The sequence below is a fragment of the Homarus americanus genome, unplaced genomic scaffold (genome assembly GCF_018991925.1).
Source record: "Homarus americanus isolate GMGI-L3 unplaced genomic scaffold, GMGI_Hamer_2.0 scaffold53233, whole genome shotgun sequence".
Classification (NCBI taxonomy): Eukaryota; Metazoa; Arthropoda; class Malacostraca; order Decapoda; family Nephropidae; genus Homarus; species Homarus americanus.
Genome location: NW_024751660.1, coordinates 77,501 through 91,780, shown reverse-complemented (window position 1 = coordinate 91,780; position 14,280 = coordinate 77,501). Strand labels below are relative to the sequence as shown.

The window sequence follows — 14,280 nt, the reverse complement described above, 5'->3', positions numbered from 1 at the left end:
CCTGGGGGTGATGGTGTCCTGAGGGTGATGGTGTCCTAGATGGTGATGGTGTCCTAGAGGGTGAGTGGTGTCCTAGAGGGTGATGGTGTCCTAGAGGGTGATGGTGTCCTAGAGGGTGAGTGGTGTCCTCTCCTATAAACCCTCATGGAACGTCCAGCCTGGATGACAAACGCTCACTAGCCACACGTTCCAGGCCGCAGGGGGAGAGTCAGGCCCCAGGGGGAGGGAGTCCAGGCCGCAGGGGGAGAGGGTCAGGCCGCAGGGGGGGAGGAGTCAGGCCGCAGGGGGAGGAGTCAGGCCGCAGGGGGGAGGAATCAGGCCGCAGGGGGGGGAGGAGTCAGGCCGCAGGGGGAGGAGTCAGGCCGCAGGGGGAGGACAGGCCGCAGGGGAGGAGTCAGGCCGCAGGAGGAGTCAGGCCAGGGGGAGGAGTCAGGCCGCAGGGGAGGAGTCAGGCTGCAGGGGAGGAGCTAGCCGCAGGGGAGGAGCCAGCCGCAGGGGGAGGAGTCAGGCCGCAGGGGGGAGGAGTCAGGCAGGGGGGGAGGAGCGGCCGCAGGGGAGGGAGCGCGCAGGGAGGAGCCAGGCTGCAGGGGGAGGAGCGAAGCTGCAGGGGAGTCAGGCCGGGGGGGAGGAGTCAGGCCGCAGGGGAGGAGTCAGGCCGCAGGGGAGAGTCAGGCCCAGGGGGGAGGAGCTAGCAGGGGGAGGAGAGTCAGGCCGCAGGGGAGGAGCTAGGGCTGCAGGGGGAGGAGTCAGGCCGCAGGGGAGGAGTCAGGCCGCAGGGGGAGGAGTCAGGCCGCAGGGGAGAGAGTCAGGCCGCAGGGGAGGAGTCAGCCGCAGGGGAGGAGCCAGGCCGCAGGGGGAGGAGTCAGGCCGCAGGGGAGGAGTCAGGCCGCAGGGGGGGGAGTCAGGCCGCAGGGGGGAGGAGTCAGGCCGCAGGGGGGAGGAGTCAGGCCGCAGGGGGAGGAGTCAGGCCGCAGGGGAGGAGTCAGGCCGCAGGGGAGGAGTCAGGCCGCAGGGGGAGGAGTCAGGCCGCAGGGGAGGAGTCAGGCCGCAGGGGGAGGAGTCAGGCCGCAGGGGGAGGAGTCAGGCCGCAGGGGGAGGAGAGCAGCCGCAGGGGGAGGAGCTCAGGCCGCAGGGGGAGGGAGCTCAGGCTGCAGGGGGAGGAGCCAGGCCGCAGGGGGGGGGAGGAGCCAGCGCAGGGGAGGAGCTGGCTGCAGGGGAGGAGTCAGGCCGCAGGGGGAGGAGTCAGGCCGCAGGGGAGGAGTCAGGCCAGGGGGAGGAGCCAGGCAGGGGAGGAGCCAGCTGCAGGGGAGGACAGGCCGCAGGGGGAGGAGTCAGGCCGCAGGGGGAGGACAAGGCAGGGGGAGGAGTCAGGCCGCAGGGGGAGGAGTCAGGCCGGGGGGAGGAGCCAGCTGCAGGGGAGGAGTCAGGCCGCAGGGGGGAGGAGCCGCAGGGGAGGAGTCAGGCCGGGGGGAGGAGCAAGCTGCAGGGGAGGAGCCAGGCCGCAGGGGAGGAGTCAGGCTGCAGGGGAGGAGTCAGGCTGCAGGGGAGGAGCTGGCCGCAGGGGGGAGGAGTCAGGCCGCAGGGGGAGGAGTCAGGCCGCAGGGGGGAGGAGCAGGCCGCAGGGGGAGGAGTCAGGCCGCAGGGGAGGAGTCAGGCTGCAGGGGGAGGAGAGCCAGGCGCAGGGGGGAGGAGCTGCAGGGGGGGAGGAGCCGCAGGGGGAGGAGTCAGCCGCAGGGGGGAGGAGCTCAGGCCGCAGGGGGAGGAGTCAGGCTGCAGGGGGAGGAGTCAGGCCGCAGGGGGAGGAGTCAGGCCGCAGGGGGAGGAGCTAGGCCGCAGGGGAGGAGTCAGGCCGCAGGGGGAGGAGTCAGGCCGGGGGGAGGAGTCAGGCCGCAGGGGGAGGAGCCAGGCCGCAGGGGGAGGAGGAGTCAGCTGCAGGGGAGGAGTCAGGCCGCAGGGGGGAGGAGTCAGGCCGCAGGGGAGGAGTCAGGCCGGGAGGAGCAGGCCGCAGGGGGAGGAGCAGGCCGCAGGGGAGGAGGCCGCAGGGGGAGGAGTCAGGCCGCAGGGGGAGGAGTCAGGCCGCAGGGGAGGAGCCAGGCCGCAGGGGGAGGAGTCAGGGCCGCAGGGGGAGGAGTCAGCCGCAGGGGAGGAGTCAGGCCGCAGGGGAGGAGTCAGGCCGCAGGGGAGGAGCCAGGCCGCAGGGGAGGAGTCAGGCCGCAGGGGAGGAGTCAGGCCGCAGGGGGAGGTTCTCAGGCCGCAGCTAATGATTCTTATTTCCTAATTAAGCAAAGTATTGGGAACTGTCTGATTAATGGCTGTCTCTAGTTCGTTATTCATTATCAATCACCAATCATATCTAGTCATCGTTAATCACCAATAATGTTTTATCACCGCTAATCACCAATTACAATCCACCAATCATATCTAATCACCGCAAATCACCAATCACATCTAATCACCGCTAATCACTAATCCACCAATCATAACTAATCACCGCTAATCACCAATCATATCTAATCACCACAATCACCAATCATAACTAATCACCGCTAATCACCAATCCATCCATCGCGACACAGTTTTTTATCGTGGGTTTTTTTTTTTACAGTAAATAATTTGTCAGAATAAAATAATTTGTTTCTCGTTAATTGAAGAGTAATGTTTATTTGTTTCCGGAGGGCGATCATTTTTGTTTTGGCGTTCAATATTTATTGCTTATGGCCATTCATTGTTTCGATATTTATTGCTTATGGCCATTTATTGTCTGGCCATTTTTTTTGGGGGGGTCTGGGGAGAAATTACCTGAAATGTTATAGATTTAAATTATCGAGTTTATATAATTTTCATTTAATATTCTGATCCAGTTATTAAAAAAAGCTAATTAGCATATTGATACTTATTAAATAAGGAAAAGTCGTTACAATTGGCAGTGGCTGGAGAGAGAGAGAGAGAGAGAGAGAGAGAGAGAGCTAAGTGTACCCCAACCTTAACGTGACGTGACATCCTAAGTGGTTACCTGTGCAAATAACCCAATCGCCGTCAATTACACCTGCCTAATCAGCTCGATAGGTCCAGCACCGGTCAGATCCAATTACCTGTCAAAAGTTCCCAGACGAGTAGCGATAATTGGCCCAGACACCGTTGAATCACCACACAACCTTGTTTGCATTCGGTAGTCAATGATTGGCTAATCCATAAACCATAATCATGAAGCCAAAATAGCACCGAGACCTTTGATTAGTGAGGCCTTTTAACCCGGTGTCAGGGGAAGGAAAACCCGGACAGCTCGTTTACTGCACTGGCTAATCATTATCCTTATCCGCGAATCCGATTAACATTCAGGAACCTAATCATTAGAAGACAGATTAACTACCCTAAGTCCTAACACGAAACCTAAACCAGCTGGGGTGTCTAATCATCCAGACTGGGAATCGAGCCCAGGACCTGTAGCTTGTGAGGACCGTGTGCTAACCTCCACACAAGAGCAAACACTGCTATTGGTGTTTGAGATAATCAGTTGGTGATGGTGAGGCAGCGGTGGTGATGGTGGAGGTGTGGTGGTGGTGATGGTGGTGGTGGAGGTGGTGGTGTGGTGGTGGTGGTGAGGTGGTGGTGGTGGTGGTGAGGTGGTGGTGGTGGTGGTGGAGGTGGGGTGGTGGTGGTGGTAGGTGGTGGTGGTGGTGGTGGAGGTGGTGGTGGTGGTGGTGATGGTGGTGATGGTGGTGGTGAGGTGGTGATGGGTGGTGGTGGTGGTGATGGAGGTGGTGGTGGTGGTGGTGTGGTGGGTGGTGGTGGTGGGTGGTGGGTGGTGGTGGGTGGTGGTGGTGGTGGTGGTGATGGAGGTGGTGGTGGTGGGGTGGTGGTGGTGGTGGTGGGGTGGTGGTGGTGGTGGTGGTGGTGGTGGTGGTGGTGGTGGTGTGGTGGTGGTGGGTGTGGTGGTGATGGTGGTGGTGATGGAGGTGGTGGTGGTGGTGGGTGGTGGTGATGGAGGTGGTGGGGTGGTGGTGGAGTGGAGGTGGTGGTGGTGGTGGTGGAGGGTGGTGGTGATGGAGGTGATGGAGGTGGTGGTGGATGGAGGTGGTGGTGGTGGTGGTGGTGGTGATGGAGGAGGTGGTGGTGGTGGTGGTGGTGGTGGTGATGGTGATGGTGGTGGTGGTGGTGGTGGTGGTGGTGATGGAGGTGGTGGTGATGGAGGTGGAGGTGGTGGTGGTGATGGAGGTGGTGGAGGTGTGGGTGTGGGTACCCTTCCAACACCTCTAAACCCCTAAACCACGCCTCCAACACTCTAAACCACCCCAACACCTCTAAACCACGCCTACCAAAGCCTCAATCACTTCCCAGGGCCATTCCATCCTCGTTGGGAGACAGGGGGGTGGAGGCTGAGGGTGGAGGCTGGAGGGTGGAGGCTGGAGGTGGGCTGGGGGTGGAGGCTGAGGTGGAGGCTGGAGGGTGGAGGCTGGGGGTGGAGGCTGAGGGTGGAGCTGGAGGGGGTGGAGGCTGGGGGGTGGAGGCTGGAGGGAGGCTGGAGGCTCATATAACCACCAGACACCTGCTACCTGGGCTCATGGTTGTTGCATGCAATAACGAGGCTGGCAGGAGATGATCAATAAGGTGACCTGTAGAGTAATTATGTATAGGAGAGAGAGAGAGAATTGTGTCACAAGAGCCTAGTTTACCAAGAGCCAATCAGATGACGGCTTTAGTCAATGACGTAATATCCCCGGGTGACCAATCAGAGGACTGCTTTACCCACTAACTTAACTAACTAAACGTGTGTCTCGTTACAGCTTCATTACAGGAGCTGTGAGGAGGGGGGGAGTGGGGGGAGGGGGGGGGCAGAGTATCGTTTCCCAGGGGGGTGATGACGTCACGGCCGCCACACTCAGGTCAGGTCAAGTTTAATCTGGACTCCTTATACGGGCGGATTAATTAAGCCAGGGCAAGAAGGGCTCAAGAGCTACCACCTAATTATACCTACTTTGTGAAGTCGATTGATCACTTAATTACGAAATAAATTACCCAATAATTAAATAGATAGTGAAATTATACTAAACAGGTATTTATAATTAATTAATAATCAAACAGGTATTTAAAAATCATTACTCATATGATTAATTAATGACCCGGACATTACACAAATAATTAAATATATATCAGCACACTGTAAAATTTAATAATTGGGTATCCAGAAATGTATTATAATATATTACTTATGGAAGGACAGACGCAACGGTAATAATAATGATGATGATAAAAAAAAAAAAAAAAAAAAAAAATAATAATAATAATAATAATAATAATAACAATAATAATAATAATAATAATAATAATAATAAAGCCAGAAGCGAGAATCAAGGTACAGATTATTATTATTATTGTTAGTAGTAGCAGCTTTACAATGTATGTTGAAAACTCCTATAGGAATCCATCAGACCTCTATATAGTAAACAACAAGGCTCTAAGAGTTGATACCATCACACAGTCAACTGAGGGAACAACACAGGGGGACCCTGTTGCAATGGCAATGTACGCAATAGGCCTATCAGTGCTCCAACACACAATAAAATTTGTAACAACCGAGGTCAAGCAAGTGGCGTATGCTGATGACCTTATAGAAGCAGGAAAAGTGGAGGACTTCAAAAAGTGGTGGGACCTGGTAACATCAAATGGTCCACAAATAGGGTACCACCCAAACGCCAGCAACTCCTTCCTCATTGTGAAGCCAGAACATTATGAACGGGCAATGGAGGTGTTCGGTGGAAGTGAGGTCAAAATAACAAAGGATGGCCAAAGACACCTAGGTGCAGTAATCGGCACGACGGACTTCAAGGCCGAGTACGTAACGGGAAAGGTGAACGAGTGGGCCAGGAAAATCCAAGCTTTCCGATATTGCTAACACAGAGCCACATGCGGCTTTTGAGGCATTCACCCATGGAGTCAAGCATCGCTGGAACTACCTGATGCGCACTATCCCTGATAATGGACCCCTCCTCCACCCTCTGGAAGAAGCTATCAGCGTCAATTTTATTCCACAATTGGTGAAACATCTTCACTAAACCCCAGCAGAAAGATCACTCCTTGTACTACCACCGAGACTGGGAGGAATGAGATTGGCCAATCCAGAGGAGATTTCTGCCACCGAACATCAAAACTGAGTTAAGCTCACGGCAGCCCTCACTGACCACATGATAGCTCAGAACACAACAGGGAAGGTGGATACCAGCGAAGTAAACAGAACGACAGCACAGCCAAAGTGATAAGTTGCAGCAACTGTTACTGCAAGTACCAGAGAATGAAAAAAAAACGTAGCTATAGCGCAGGAGGTGGGCGCCTCGAACTGGTTAACTACGTTACCTAACGTGGCCAACCAGCCTCACCCTTCATAACCGTAGTGGTGGTGTGGCGGGAGTGTGGTTGTATGGTGGGGGTGTGGTTGTGTGGTGGGGGTGTGGTTGTGTGGTGGGGGTGTACTTCCATTGTTAAATACTGCGGCAACACCACCATCACTATTATAATTACACTTCGCTCAAAAACCTAAGCTAACCCCACCTACCCTGACGTACAGCCGCTATCAGTCACAGCGACACGAGTCTTCTGAACCAATACACTGTATTTGTCTGTCTGTCTGTCATCACCGAGTTGCCACACCATGTTGATAGTGTCAGTAGGCGCTTATCACACACACACACACACACACACACACACACACACACACACACACACACACACACACACACACACACACACACACACACACACACACACACACACACACACACACACACACACACACACACACACACACACACACACACACACACACACACACACACACACACACACACACACACACACACACACACACACACACACACACACACACACACACACACACACACTGAACGACACGTAATAAAGCATAAACAGTAATTATTAAAGTACACGTCATGTTAAAAAGGGGCAATATTTTTGGTTAATGAATAATAATAAATAATTAACATACATTACACACTCATTTAGGTGAAGTAGTAATTTAGGTTATTAGGTGAACGTGTTTATAATACTGTCCACTCAGTATACAGTATACTGAGCCTTCGGTACACAATGAGGCAGTATGGCCGGTACTGTAATCTACCGCCTTCACTTCCCCAAACTGTAACGTCAGGTACAAACACAAAAACAAACACACACACAATCGAACAAAAAAAACACAAACAAAAAATAAACAAATACAAAAACAAACAAAAACAAACAAAAATAAACAAACACAAAAATAAACACACAATCGAACAAAAAAAAACACAAACAAAAAATAAACAAATACAAAAACAAACAAACAAAAATAAACAAACAAAAATAAACCACCAAACAAACAAACACAAATCACAACAACACGACGTAACTAAATGATTCACCAACACGGGAGGAGACAAAGGAGACAGCTTGATAAACGATGACAAAAACGGTCATACGTAATATTAATGTGGGAGGTACCATAGGTGAGGGAGGTACCGTAGGTGAGGGAGGGAGGTACCGTAGGTGAGGGAGGGAGGTACCGTAGGTGAGGAGAAATTACCATGGAAGTGAGGGAGGGAGGTACCTGTAGGTGAGGGAGGGAGGTACCGTAGGTGAGGGAGGGAGGTACCTGTAGGTGAGGGAGGGAGGTACCTGTGGGTGAGGGAGGGAGGTACCTGTAGGTGAGGGAGGGAGGTACCTGTGGGTGAGGGAGGGAGGTACCTGTGGGTGAGAGAGGAGAGTATCTGTCAAGCCTAGTTGCCTTTACCAGGTCAGGTCAGGTCAGTTTGATTCCTACTAAGACCTCACTTGACCTGCAACACCATTCACAACACACGCAACAACTGTCAACACCACATTAACAACACCCCATTCACAACACCTGACAACACCACATTCACAACACACGCAACACAACACAACCACATCAGGACCTCTAAAGAAAATTCCCAAGCTCGTCCATAAATCATGTCAGTAGGAGCGGCACCACGTTACACCGCCCAGGATAATTCACACTGAAGTTGAAGTCACAATCAAATATTCGTTTGTAGTGCAGCCAGTCAGCCCAGGTGACACACGAGGCGTCATAACCTGTCTTCATTATAGTGTCGGAGAACCTGAGACGCCCCCCACCTACCATGATGAACAACCTCCTTCACCCCTCCACCTACCCTCTTCTTTTCTGTTACCCCTTCACCTACCCTTCCCCCTACCCCCCCTAACCCCACCCTCTTACTGTCCAAAACTCAACCTCATGACTCCTAACCTCATAGTCTAACCGTTATGAGGTACCACCACCACTTCCTGCTTCCTCCTGACCCCTGATACATAACATCGATACTGAAGGGGTGGATCCAGTGTCGGGAAGTATCGGGAAGTGTCGGGAAGTATCGGGAAGTGTCGGGAAGTATCTAGACAAGTGACAGTCCTGGATACACTCTGCTCGACAAGACACCTAAGGACAGTAACTTACAATACACGCGGCGCAACATCAAACGACTCACACAATATTGCAAGTGGGGTGAGGAACTGACATGACAAAGTGTAGGTCATTACTGCAAGAAGAGGCGATCAATACACAGGGATCCCACTACACAGGTAAACACAAGGCAGGTGGCCACTATATACTAACAAGGTGGGAGAAGGTATTCGTTCACCTGGAGATGATTAGCCGCCACAGTTAAAGAAATACAGAGTAAATATTCTTCGTCCATTAACCAGGTGTTTTAACTCAAATCTCTCTCTCTCTCTCTCTCTCTCTCTCTCTCTCTCTCTCTCTCTCTCTCTCCTAAGTCCTAAACTGGGTGACTGGAGTGACTCAGGAGTGATGACTCGAAACAGGGTAGGAGGGAGGGAGGAAGGAGGAAGGAGGGGGTGAAAGGAGGAGGAGGGTGAGAGGGAGGGAGAGGGGGTGATGGGGGGGAAGGGGTAAGGGAGGAGGGGGTGAAAGGAGGAGGTCGCTCAAGAGAAAAACCCACGCGTATGTGGATATGACGAACGCTAATTGGTCCTTATCCATTATGACGTCATTTAATCCCTCTCTGAAAACTTTGGGCAAATTCATATCAAATTAGGTTAAAATAGGTTTTGGTCAGGGTTTGGTTAGGGTTTGGTCAGGGTTTGGTCAGGGTTTGGTTAGGGTTTGGTTAGGTCTGAGTCAGATTTTAGTTAGGTTTTAGTAAGGTTTTAGTAAGGTTTTGGTTAGGTTTAAGTCAAGTTTTGGTTAGATTTTGGATGTATTCTGGTTGCTTCAGTGTCAGCGAGGCACACGCAGTCATCAACCAGCTAAACCCCAGCCACCACACAGCAAGCCCCCAAAGGCGTGTATTCTACCCAAGCGGGGGCGTGTGGTCCGGGGGTCACAGGCCATTAGGGAACGTCTTTTAAGCCACACCTCAATGACGGCCACAACAAACGACATCTAACCTAACCTAACCAAATCTAACGCTAACGTAACACTAACCTAACCTAACCTAACCTCCATTTAACGAACTATACAGAGATGGAAATCCGCTATATCGAGGGCCTATTAGATATGAACTCCCCATTTAACGGATTATATGGAGAGAGGAGTTCGTTATATAGAGGTTTCACTGTACCGGTATTCATCATTTACATAAGGTATTGTATTCTCACCTGTATCGTTTGTTTACATAAGGTATTGTATTCTTACCTGTATCGTTTGTTTACATAAGGTATTGTATTCTTACCTGTATCGTTTGTTTACATAAGGTATTGTATTCTTACCTGTATCGTTTGTTTACATAAGGTATTGTATTCTTACCTGTATCGTTTGTTTACATAAGGTATTGTATTATTACCTGTATCGTTTGTTTACATACGGTATTGTATTCTTACCTGTATCGTTTGTTTACATAAGGTATTGTATTCTCACCTGTATCGTTTGTTTACTTAAGGTATTGTATTCTCACCTGTATAGTTTGTTTACATAAGGTATTGTATTCTCACCTGTATCGTTTGTTTACATAAGGTATTGTATTCTCACCTGTATAGTTTGTTTACATAAGGTATTGTATTCTTACCTGTATCGTTTGTTTACATAAGGTATTGTATTCTCACCTGTATCGTTTGTTTACATAAGGTATTGTATTCTCACCTGTATAGTTTGTTTACATAAGGTATTGTATTCTTACCTGTATCGTTTGTTTACATAAGGTATTGTATTCTTACCTGTATCGTTTGTTTACATAAGGTATTGTATTCTTACCTGTATCGTTTGTTTACATAAGGTATTGTATTCTTACCTGTATCGTTTGTTTACATAAGGTATTGTATTCTTACCTTACACGTCAATGTTTCCAGCACTGACTAGAGAAATACAAATACAATAATGCATTTTTGTTTTAGTTCACAAAGGCTATTGTATTTTTTGTGTATATTAATATTCCAGTGTGATAAAATACCTGACGAGTGAACATACAGGTGTGTATTTTTAATGGTACTAATGGTTTACCTGCAGCGTTCTTACACACAGGTATACAGTATACGTGTGACAGATGTATATCACCTGACACAATAATACTTTACTGAGAGAGAGAGAGACATTAACAAACACACTACATACATACATACACCCATACACCCACTACAAAACACCTCACGACAGCTATATAGAAAAAAGACTAAACTGAAAAGTGCCTCAGGCGTAGAATAAGGACTAGTGTCTGCTATCCACACCCACTCTTTAACGGGTCCTTCCCTATACAAGAAACTCGATTTATTTCCCTTTGAAAGAAACCCGGCGACCAGTGCAGGGAGGGGCAGGCTTCTACACACGGGTCATACTCACAAAAAAAAAACACAAAAAACACGAATTTGCTTAAAATGGAACGAAATACTTGATTTATTCTTGTATTCTATTCGATTTTTGTATGTATGTATGTATATATGTAAGTATGTATGTATGTATATATGTAAGTATGTATGTATGTTGTTGCATTTATGTACAGAATATGTGTATGGACACACACACACACTTTTTGTTTTTCATTCATTTACAAAAGACAAAAAACTCCGTAAATCCTCTGACCCAACTCCCAGGTAAGTATTAAGGCAGGTAAGGACTGGCCAGCTACCACCATACACACATTGACGGTGGGGGGGCTCTGGGAGCGACGACCGACCCCCGCTGTGAGGGAAATGAAAGCTGGGGTCCACTGTCACTTGCTCCTGGACCCCCAGCCGCTGTAATGCATCGCTCGCTATAACCCGTCGGCTGCTGTAATGTGTCTTATCGTGTGTGTGTCTGTCTCTTATTCCGGGTTCACAGAGACGGTGTTATGGGAGGTGGGGTGAGGATAATGGTGCACCTGTATAACTGTAATATACGAAAACCTTAACACAAAATACAGAAGAAATCTATTGTAACGTTGATACTGTAGGAAGTCGCTGTACCCGTCACAAATAAAATATAATACAGAATAAAAAAATACAAGAGAATACAGTAGTTCGGGTACTCACTCTGGGTACAGTCGGGACCAGCGAAGCTCGGGTGACACTGGCAGGACCCGAGGATACAGTCACCATTGCCTGAACACCCTCTAGGACACCCCTCCGTGAACTCTGAAGACACATCCCCCGTCAGCGACACCTCCTGTGGATCTCCGTCGTCGTTGTAGAGGCTGAGGAACCAGTGACCTTGCTCCAGGTACTTGGTCATCGTCTGCGGCTGTGATGGTGCCTGCAAGAGGAGGCAGAGATAGGGGTGTGTTGTTGATGTATTACTGCGCTTCAAAAAACGAGCTCCCCGAAGCGCGTTTTCTATGATACTTTATTACGCTTAAACAACTGATGTCTCGAAACGCGTAGTGATTAATATATAAAATTATATTATTGTTTACCGAGAGAGAGAGAGAGAGAGAGAGAGAGAGAGAGAGAGAGGACGGTACAACAAAGAATTATAAATAAAGATAAAGAAAAGAATAAAATGTAAGAAATATGAAGAGGAATATTAACAATAATATTAATAACAACAACAACAACAACAACAACAACAACAACAACAACAACAACAACAACAACAACAACAATAATAATAATAATAATATTATCAACGACAATGACTGACAAGAAGAAGAAGAAAAGGAGGTGGCAGGAAGGTGTGGAACAGGAGGAACATGAGTGAGGTTGGTCAAATAAGGTAGCAACACCCTCCTCGTCCCTTTAGAAGAGAAAACGAGACTTGACACCAGGGGAGACTCGTGTATTTCTTATGTAAATGTTGTGTGCATTCGAAAATCTCAACCATTTACATACTTGACGGACTTAAATCTTGTGTGTGGCACTCTTAAATCTCAGCCATTTATATTCCCTGGGTAAGTGTAGCGCTTCTGGGTGTTGTGGTCAGAGAGAGAGGTGGGGGGTAGGTAGGTAAGTAAGAAATTAGCTAATAGGTATACCCTCCCCCCTCTCTCACTCACTCCAGGGTACAACATTTACCGATTTACCTCCAGTCCTAAAAGCCCTTAAAAGCAGTGAGAAATGTCAATCCCACAATCTCCCTCACCAGCGGCGCCGAGCAACATGGTGGAACGGGAATGGCTGTGGTGAACTCCCAAGGTTTTGACAGTTTCTTTTTTTTTTGACTGGGAGGTTATGTGGCCACCAGTTGACAGGGACTGACTGGTTCGTGTTGACTGGGATATACGTAGTGCTGTGATCTAGTAAGTGGGTCTTATAACAGTCAAAGGAACGTGTTATTGCTAGTTAACTGGGACGTACATATTGTTCTTCCTCCACTGACTGTACTTACCACGATACGATCAACTAACACACACACACACTACCAGAAGCATATATACCTGCTCCTTGAGTCTTGTGGTAACGCTCAAGTAACTCACATACACGTAGGTGAAGTTATAACTTGAGAGTAATAGCTCCTGGTTGGACTGAGGCTATGAACTTGAAGGACATGAGTCAGACTGAATATAAACCTTCAATATTTACAGGAGAAACTTGAGATCGTAGGAGGTCAGGTCAGGGAGCCTAGGTCACACAAGGTCACAGTACATTACGGTGTTGATAGTGATGACGATGGGTGAGTGTTGCGTGACAAAACGTAACAAGGAGGTGGATGGTTATTAGGTGAAAGGACAATTTGAGTTGAATAATTTGTGAATTAATCCCTTAGTTGTGTCTGGTGCAATGAAAACGGGTTGTGTAAAGGAGAATACTTATGTCTGGTGATAAAAACAGGTTGTGTAAAAGGAGTTTGGCTGTAGCTGGGGATGAAAATTGGTTGAGTATTGTGAGTGAGTGAGTGAGGGCGATTCAGCTCTCTTCGGTGAATAAATGTGTCAAGTGCGCTATACCAAGAATGAGTGAGTCAGGTAAAACATACTGCCAAGGACTCAAGTAACGAGTAAGTGTGAGTCAGGTGGTGAGTGTCAGGAGATGAGTGTGTCAGCGGGTGAGTACGAGTCATGTGAGTCGAGTAGTGAGTGATTGTGAGCCACGTTCTGAGTGATTGTGAGTCGTTCTGAGTGATTGTGGACAAATTCTGAGTGATTGTGAGTCGTTCTGAATGATTGTGAGTCAAATTCTGAGTGATTGTGAGTCAAGATTTGAGTAATTGTGAGTCAAATTCTGAGTGTTTGAGTCAAATTCTGAGTAATTGTGAGTCAAATTGACTAATTGTGCTCCTCCATACATCAGAAAATCCCCAACCATTCTCTCTAAACAACGTGTACAAACTGTAACTGGTTATCAACATGCAATGGTTGTTAGAGTGACATTAACAACCATTAACTAATACTCACCTTGGAGGCTCTGGTGGTGCGACCTGACGCTGTCTTGTATCCCGACAGCACCTGGAGGAAGTCATAGGAGGTGTGGGTAGGGAGGGCGTTCCTTCGGCCGTACACGCCTATAGAAGACCCCCTCGGTATGGACACATCAAACCTGACATAGGCGGACTCAGACTGGTAAAACTGCATGTTCCAGTAGCCATAGGGAGGGATGACGTCCATGAGCTGTTCCCCAAGTTCCATCATTTTAAAAGTGGTGCCGTCGGGTGGTATGGTCTTCTGAGGACGATTCTTGTGGTCTGGAATGATTGAGGACTCGTAAGATTGGTTGATGACTCGTAAGATTGGTTGATGACTGGTAAGATTGGTTGATGACTGGTAAGATTGGTTGATGACTGGTAAGATTGGTTGATGACTGGTAAGATTGGTTGATGACTGGTAAGATTGGTTGATGACTGGTAAGATTGGTTGATGACTGGTAAGATTGGTTGATGACTGGTAA

General features: G+C 48.8%; 1 protein-coding gene across 4 annotated transcripts in view; it reads right to left on the bottom strand.

The window, feature by feature from the left end:
- LOC121854708 (teneurin-m-like) overlaps positions 1-14,280 on the bottom strand; it is an 82,153-nt gene that overhangs the window by 58,651 nt on the left and 9,222 nt on the right. For 2 of the 4 annotated variants that reach the window (XM_042349439.1, XM_042349441.1), the window contains exons 2-3: positions 13,791-14,077; positions 11,494-11,713 (exon numbers count right to left, since the gene is read on the bottom strand). In XM_042349439.1, coding sequence (XP_042205373.1) covers positions 11,494-11,713; positions 13,791-14,077 — 507 coding nt within the window. The remainder of the gene's footprint in view (positions 1-11,493; positions 11,714-13,790; positions 14,078-14,280) is intronic. The other 2 variants (XM_042349440.1, XM_042349442.1) reach the window with 1 other exon arrangement.